The 8,645-nt window shown below is 34.9% G+C and overlaps 1 protein-coding gene and 1 long non-coding RNA gene across 2 annotated transcripts; both read right to left on the reverse strand.

Annotated features, from left to right (window-relative positions):
• Window positions 1-485: 485 nt before the first annotated feature.
• LOC141336024 (uncharacterized) lies at window positions 486-1,026 on the reverse strand. Its single transcript, XR_012355670.1, has 3 exons — window positions 937-1,026; window positions 823-862; window positions 486-647 (listed from the first exon to the last, which is right to left on the reverse strand). It is a non-coding gene; the product is annotated as an uncharacterized lncRNA (long non-coding RNA).
• Window positions 1,027-1,199: 173 nt separating this feature from the next.
• Window positions 1,200-5,527, reverse strand: LOC141336774 (sialoadhesin-like). Its single transcript, XM_073842501.1, has 5 exons — window positions 5,485-5,527; window positions 2,732-3,064; window positions 2,385-2,633; window positions 1,562-1,813; window positions 1,200-1,477 (listed from the first exon to the last, which is right to left on the reverse strand). Exons 1-5 carry the CDS (start codon window positions 5,525-5,527, stop codon window positions 1,200-1,202), a joined length of 1,155 nt encoding a protein of 384 aa, XP_073698602.1.
• Between the last annotated feature and the right edge of the window lie 3,118 nt (window positions 5,528-8,645).

Below are 8,645 nucleotides of genomic sequence, written 5' to 3' on the forward strand. Positions count from 1 at the left end.
TAGGTTTCAAAATATAGTTTCAATATCACATGAGGAAATGTGTCTCAAACTTACGCTGCAAAAAGGGATGATCTTAGTATTTTTGTCTTGTTTCTAGTCAAAATATCTAAAAATAATAATCTTAAATAAAGATTCTTAAGATGCATTTACTAATTAAGCAAATTGACTTCAGATATTTATTCATGAAGGGCAGTTTGGTTTAGATAAGTCAAATTTTCTGACAGTTGACTTTTAAATAAATTTTTTACCCCACTGGCAGATCATTTTCCTTGAACTAACTTAAGTGCATTTTTGCCTAAAATAACACTAAATATCTTGTCATTTTGCTTATCTAGTAAATGCATGTTAATTTAAGAATTTTTTAATTTTTTGACCAGAAACAAGACATAAGTATCTAAGCAAAATGAGTCTTCTTTTGCAGTATATTTTGCTTCTCACCTGAAAGCAGAATGAGGATGATGCATTCTCACATTCTCATACTCGCTTTCATCGTTTCTGGCGTGTTGGATGGTTGCGTATTTCATCTCAGAATCGGTCAGTTCAGGAGTTTTTCCTGCAGTCTGATCTGTTCTGGGTTTCTTGGGTGCAACTCTGGCATAAAGACCATCATCACAGTGGTTTCTGTCAGAGCTGGAAGGTTGTTGAACCTGGAGAAAGAAGACACAACCTTTCAGAAAAGTGGACTATAATCACAGGTATGAAAGAGCATTTTCTAAAACGGATTTCTCATTCTTCGACATGCTGGATTCAGATACAAAATTCAAAAACATATTTTATAAAGCATATTTCATGACAGAAACATAAATATTTGTGTGTTCTGACCTGCTTCTGCCTGACATCTGACACTCCACTTTTTCTCTTCCTGTAGCAGAGACATATACATAAATACAAACACATGTAGAATTATTAAAGCATTATTAAAACCTAAGATCTCACCTCATGAATATTATGATGCAGATAAGAAATAAAACTCCACATCCGGCTGCAATCACAACAGCTGCATACAGGGCTATATTACCTCCTCCTGAAAAAAAAAAAAAAAAAAAAAAAAAAAAATATATATATATATATATATATATATATATATTTTACATTTATTTAATGAAGAAATCAGAAAAAAGTTTAGTGGTAAGAATGGAAAGTCCAGTAGGTTTACCAACATCAGTACAACCTGATTATTATCTAATAAGCTAAGCATTCTACCAAAGTTTTCTAACAAACATTTTGCAGAAATATTTAACAGATTTACCTTCAACAGTGACAGTAACAGCGTCTGATCTCTGAGATCCATGTTGATTGTGAGCCTCACAGTAGAAGCGTCCACTCTGTAGTGCACTGAAACTCTGTCCAGATCCAACAGCTGAGCTTTGATTCTCCTTAAACCAGCTGAAGTTCAGAGCAGGTGGGTTTGAATCACTGCTGCAGATCAGAGTCACTGAATCACCCTTTATTTTAACAGAGACGTTCCTCGGTGGATCTAAAATGGGTGGAAATCAAAATTCACAATATTAGAAAAAGATTAATATTAATGTAAACAAGGAGCAGATGATCATTAACTCACACATGACGTTTAAAGTCACAGCAGAGTATTTCTCTCCATGTTTATTTCTGGACTTGCACTTGTATTCTCCACTGTGATCAGAGCTGATCTTTGAGATGTTGTAGATTCTTCCAGATCCTATAAACGTTCCTCCTTTAAACCAGCTGATTTCTGCAGGTGGGTTTGAATCACTGCTGCAGATCAGAGTCACTGAATCTCCCTCCTTTATTTCACCAGATGGACTGATGGAAACTGAGACGCTCTTTGGAAGGTCTAAAAATAATAAAAATTACATAAAAGAGAAATTTGGGACTACAGAACAAGGAAATTGAAAGTCAGCTGGATTTAATCTCATCAGTTTGTTGTCAGAGTTGTCTTTCAGAAAACAGACTCTATAACTGTGACGTGATAACTATGCTCTGGGTGTATAATAAACAGTTTGTTTAAAAAAACAAAACAAACAAACTGAAATTTAATGTTTCACAAAAATCTGTTGGACTAAACATGCGTGTGCAGCAATTTACTCTGACTCACCCACTGTTTTGAGAAACCAAGATTAAATAAATAAATAAATAAATAAAAAACTGCTCAGGGGAAATTATGCACATCAGTTGTCCTATGAAAATTTCCTATGTTAAATATTTGTTGTGTTCCGTTTGTCCCAATAACAACACAAGTACTTAGGTTAACATCTGACAACATTCTTTACTCTCATTTTTAAATTATTTTAATTTAAATTAATTTAGTATGTAATGTTGAAATAATGAAATAATGTTTAGAAAATGTCACCAGTGATAAGATAATTATGAAATAATTTAACTTCAAATTATGACCAAATACTCACACATGACATTGAGATGAACAGCAGGAGAGATGTAAGTGTGTCCATGTAGAGCACAGCTATATCTGCCTGCATCCTCTCTTCTGACTGACTGCAGCAGGAGTTGTTTGTTTGTGTCTCTTCTCTCAGTTAATGGCTGTGAGTTTCTGTACCAGATGAATGTTGCTCTGTCAGTCAGAGTGCAGCTGCTTTTACATGTCAGACTGACATTATGACCCTCTGTCACTCTCTTAGGAGACTCCACCTGAAGATCTGAACACAACACACACATTATATCTAGTGCTGCTGTCATACACTCATTATTATTCAACATAATGCACAGAAGAAGAGTCAAACCTCATGAAAGTCACCTGTGACAGTAAGACTCACTCCTGGTTTACCAATCCATTTGCCACCATCTTTATTAGTAGTGAATCTGAAATAGTACATCTGTTCATCCTTCTGTGTCACATGACTCAGTCTGATGGTGCAGTTCTGCTGTTTATCTCCCAGATACTGAAGCCTCTGTCTGTATTCAGATTCATCATCATCATCATCACCATCAGCTTTTTTGGTCCAGAAAACTTCCATGATCTGATATCCAGTAGGGTATGTAAAAGTGCAGCTCATTATCACTGATGAGTCCTTTAGTGCACAGATGTGTGAAAGACTGTAACTTACACCCCAACCAGCACTAGAAACATCTGAAAAACAAAATTCATAAAAACTAAAAGACTATATTTTCTCAAGATCTTTAAATGTTGTGTGGTTGCTGAGCTGAGAGTGTTTAAAAAAAATCAACATTAAACAGCTGAGACAGAATAGTGAAAATGTTAGTGAAAATAATGGGACTGTTTTAAGATTAAATATTAATCAGATTCATTTGATTTTATACTTATATTATATTTATTGAATCTGACACTCATGTAAAAATCTTGATAACATTATAAGTGGACTTCAGAGAACAGTACAAAAAAGAAAAACAGAGGCAGTTCAGGACCCTTTTAAAACATAATATAATCAAATAACAAGTACTTATTATTGGAATCTAATTATGTAATCCAGATTTCATGCAATCAGTTGCTACCCAGCACTGTTCCTTTACAAATATATATGATTGAAAACATCCAGACCCACAGATGTTATCCATGATTTATGTCTCAATGACATGCAAGCAAACAAATAACCAACCAAATAAATAATTTCAAGAACAAAAAAAAAACAAACAAAAAAAAAAAATCCAGGAAGCATTGCAAAGGCAAACCCTCCCAAAGAAAGTTAATTTTCATGTCACTAACAAGTATTTTTTGTTGACATATATATTTCTACATAATCACAAAGGTCTCTAGAATCATTCAAACAAAACAAATCTTACAAGAGATCCATAGTTTTTTGTATACTTAGTCAAGAGTCCAAGGGTAAATGACTTGTAAATACATATAATTGGGAAATAGGGTATACTGTTGATAGCATCATGCTACTCATGTTACCTTCTTGTTAAAAACATGTTAACATCATGCTAGCAACGTGCTAATCTCATGCTAACAACATGTATGTTGCTAGCATTATGCTAATCACATTAACAGCTTGTTTAAGACATGTTAATCATGCTAATTTTGTTTTAAACATTTTACTTATGTTAGCATAACGTTGTTAGCATGTTGTTGGTTTTAGCTGATAATCCACCTTGGTCTTAGCTGGTCATAGCTGGTCAACAGGCTGGTTTTAGAGGGGTTTTGGCCGCTTTCTTAGCTGGCCAGGCTGGTGGATCAGCTATAGCCAGCTACTTCCACCTTAAACCAGCTAAAATTAGCCCTGCCAGGATTGAAGACCAGCTAAAACAAACTAATTCCAGCTTAAACCAGCTAAAACCAACAACCAGTTTAGGCTGCACTGTAAAAAAATTGCTGTAGTTCTGCAGCTGGTTGCCAGTAACTTACTGTAGATTTTTAATTTATGTTATTTACTGGCAACAGTTTGTTCAAAGTTAAACATTAACAAGTCTTTGTCTTTACAGAATAAAACTATAAAATAACAACCTACTGCAAAGCATTCTGGGAACCAGAAACCTTCATCAACCTTTTTCTGTTTATTTCCTTCAGATTTTGGTTCCCAGAATGCTTTGCATGAGGCTGTTATTTTAGTTTTATTCTGTAAAGATAAAGACTTGTTAATGTTTAATGTTCAATTAACTTTGAACAAACTGTTGCCAGTAAATAGCATAAATTAAAATCTACAGTAAGTTACTGGCAACCAGCTGCCAGTAATACTGTAATTTCTACAGATTTTGTTTACAGTGTGGTTTTAGCAGTTTTTTTTCCAGCAGGGTGTTGAAAGCAGTTATTTTGAGTTAGATGCCAAATCTTTTCCTCTTATTCAAATTTGACATTGAAAGGGTGCATACGACATATTTGAACATTTAAATACAATTTTTTAAGAAAAAAAAAAACAAAAAACCTGGGGAAAATAAATGCAGAACTTGTTCACATAGGTCTCTATTAACACGAGTATATGCATGAAACCATTTGGCCAATTTGGGCACAAATGGGTTAATGCAATTGAAAACGTATGCTACAATACTTATGCTCTCCACATCAGGGTTGCCAGGTCTGTGTGACAAAACTAGCCCAAAAAAGAGCAAAGACCATATCCCAAAAATCAAAACTCATAAATGTAATTTCCATACCTAAAATGCAAACAGTGGTTTGTAGTTCAAACAGTTTTACCATTTATTGCACGTTGGTTTTCTTCTTGTTATTTCCCTATAGCGGCTAATGATCCGGAAGTCTCATCCATATAAGGCTTATACTTCCACCATGAAGAATGAGTTGGATATACAATATTAGCATGCTTGCGTGGAACACACATAGCAGCAGAGGCGGTGAGAAAAAAAAGCTACGCTAAATCAGATTTGAGCAGTTAGATTGAAATGCATTTCCAGAAATGCAATTTGAACATGAGTTCAAACCACATATGAGTGTAGCCTGAAACATTGATTTAATGTGATTTTTTTGCTGTTCACACAAGCTTAATATGATTGTATTCCAGATCATATCACATATGCACAAAAATCCAGTTTAGACAGAGTTTGAACAAGGGCTACTGAGAAGCATCAGAAACTCACCGTGAATCATGAGAGAAAAGAGGAGAGGATAAAGAAGAGCCATTCTGACTGAAATCACAAGAGCATCACCTGCAACACAGAAATGGTTGAGATAAAAAAAATACAATTTCAGTCTTTCTACATCAAAATTTGAAATTATTTGTGAAATTTCTTAAATAAAATTTACTTTCAAAAGAAATTCTACACCATTTTTGTTCAGTGTAGAAGCATTAAAAATGTATCTCCATATATACAAACAAACAATATATGTGATAAGAAACTGGTCATACCGTAGCACAGGACACCATCAGCTGAAACCAAATGACACATGAAGAGAAACGAGGCCTCATTTATAACCAGAATGGCATCATTTCCTTCTCATTTCCTGTCTTTTTTTAAAAACCTCTGATTAGTGACGTAAACATTTACATAAAAAAAAAAGAAAGAAAAAGAAAATGTTTCTTTATTTTGTATTTTTCAAAATTCAAAAAACATAGTTTATTTCCTGGTCTATTTTGCAGATTTTAAGATCATGAATACTTTCTTGTAAATGAAAGCCAGGAATAAACACAAACATATTGCATGTAAGCTGGACAACTCATACTAAACCCACAAGTGAAAAAGAACCTAAAGTCTTAAAATATAGATGTCTGCTGACGTATGAGGGCCCACGTGATCTATTATTTATACATTATGTGCCAATCCATTTATAGGCAATATACCACAGTGCAGTGTTGGTGCTTCCTGTTGTACATACACATGCCTGACCAGCAGATCTGCAGTGTGTACAAATGTTTGGTGGCTTGTGAATTGTTTGCTGTTTGCATGATTATAAGTTTCTTTTAATATATAATTTCAAGTTGATTAATTGATGTTAAAAAATAATGATTTAAATGATATCAGCTTAGGTGTTAACACATGTTTAGGTTGCATGCATGTGTCCACGTCTGCGTACAAAGGGGATGGGCATCAGAGGTTTCACTTCCTTGACATAAGCTATTAGCAGAAACTATAGTAAGACTTCTTGTCACTCGCTCTAAACATAAAGCACCAACCAACACCAATGTTATTTATTTATATATCTGAATGACGCACATGGGCCTTAAAGGTTTGAAATAATAATGAATTCCAAGTAGCAATGCAAAAACATCAAGTCATCTGCATCATTCGTGGTAAACTACATTTTAGAGTAGCTAAAGGAGATTTGGGTGTTTGATCATGAGTTGGATGCCTACTATAAGGTGCTGTTTCAAACAAAAAACTTTTACAAGGGTCTGTGTGTGTGATGAGTCGCTGCCTCCCCCCTAACAAACATCCTTATCAAACACTGCCCCTCCTTCACGGAATCCCCTGCAAGACGAGGACACAAGATCCCCTGTTTATTTTGAACACTTTTTTCCCCCTTTGGACACTTTTGTTTCATTTTTATGTTTAATAAAAGCCTCTCCGAGGCCTGATGCCACACCCACTGTGTCTGTCTGCCACAATGTGATACGAAAGAAAGACATAGTGACTTGTGGAAAATGGGCATCCGATAACCCCTTCAAGGTCACCTTTGTTCGTCTAAATAAACCTAAGAAACAAATATGTTCTGCTAATCTTTAATGCAATTTAGCCATAGGGGTCATCAAATGCCCATTTTTCACAAGTTGCTATAATTCTTTAGGGTCTTAATGAGAAATCTATAACATACTTTGGTTAAAATTTCTCAACGGTTGTGTAAAAAACACTTTTACCTTATCAAAATCAGCCTATTTTAGTTCGAGCTATTCTGTTGCATGTTCCTTTAAATGCTAATGAGCTCTGCTCGCCCCGCCCCTCTCTGCCTTGTAATGAGGAGCTGTAATGTTTATTTTAGCCACATTTAGCGGCGAAACTTGCTAACAAGCACATAGGGGAGAGCGGGGCACAACCTACCACTGAATTTTGCGGTTTATGTAAATCCACTTGGGGTTCAGAGGACAATTTTTATCCACATCATTTTCACACTTGTCTAGTACTAATATATTGCTTTGTTTTATATTTACAGTGTATACTTTTTTCGTTATTTACCTCAAAAGAAAGGAAGTGAAATGTGACAACATGCCCCGTAGGTGGGGTACATTGTAACATCTGAGGGGCACGTTGTAACACGACCATATGACAGCTTAAAATGTTATTTGATCGAATGAAAAAAATATACACAACAAACTAAATTTTTTTGTCAGTAAAATACATGTGTTAACTTTTACAAATGAAGTAATGACGGTTTTTTTTTTAAAATAAAAATAATCTAATTTTGGAGTTTGACAATGAACACATCGCAACAATGCTTTGAATGGCCCTGATCGCAACACACAGCGGTACAGTAGTTCAAAACAATGTGGACAAATAAATGAAACACTTTTAGACATTCACAAAAACACTCCACTCCTCCACACACAGCTCTCATAGAACACCACACACATAAACCAGCCAAAATGCTTTACATTTCTTGAAATAATAACTTCTGAACATTAAACATTGATTGTCAGCCTTTATTCACCTGTTTCTTGTGATTTCTTATCAAAATCCTTATAAGACAATGGTGTAAATTGCACCGCTAATGTCATAGAATAGCATAGTTTAATAACAGCGGGGCATATTGTCACACAGTGTTACATCGTTCCCCATCTGGAGTTTAAAACAGGTTAGTGTCTTCTGCTGGTTTGTCAATCATTAATAAATTATCTAAACTGATAAATAACAAATTGGAGATTAAATAATAGCAGTTTTGTCTAACTTTAAATGAATACTAAAAACTGAAATGAAAAGTTTACTTCAGCCAGAAATGTACTTTTACTATGGTAAAATAAATATTCAGCGATATCTTCAAAAGGCTTTTGAATTTTGGCGCTCTTTTTTCTCTGCATAGTGTTGCTATGGCAACTAGTAAATACCGTAAATTTGGTTATGCTAGCGTGTGTGGAAATATTTGAACCACGTGTGTTACAATTTACCCCACATTAGGTTGTGCCCCGCTCACCCCTAACCAGGGGCGGAGCCAGACGATGTAAACATCCGGGCTTAGCCCAAACCTAGGGGGGTCTGGGGGCATGCTGTAGATTTTTTCCCAATTACGTCACCTAAATGCACTATTTTTCAGGCTGTTTGAGATAATAGAATGCCTAAAAATCTATACACTATCTGGGAAAATGATGATA

This window comes from Garra rufa, chromosome 6, assembly GCF_049309525.1.
Source record: "Garra rufa chromosome 6, GarRuf1.0, whole genome shotgun sequence".
Lineage (NCBI taxonomy): Eukaryota > Metazoa > Chordata > Actinopteri > Cypriniformes > Cyprinidae > Garra > Garra rufa.

Excerpts from the sequence above, each read along its gene's own strand:
- LOC141336774 (XM_073842501.1), bottom strand. The coding sequence starts at position 5,527 with ATGGCTCTTCTTTATCCTCTCCTCTTTTCTCTCATGATTCACG. Across the intron at positions 3,065-5,484 it reads CTTTTCTCTCATGATTCACG|ATGTTTCTAGTGCTGGTTGG; the intron begins GTGAGTTTCTGA and ends TTTGTTTTTCAG. Across the intron at positions 1,478-1,561 it reads TGTGACTTTAAACGTCATGT|ATCCACCGAGGAACGTCTCT; the intron begins GTGAGTTAATGA and ends CACCCATTTTAG.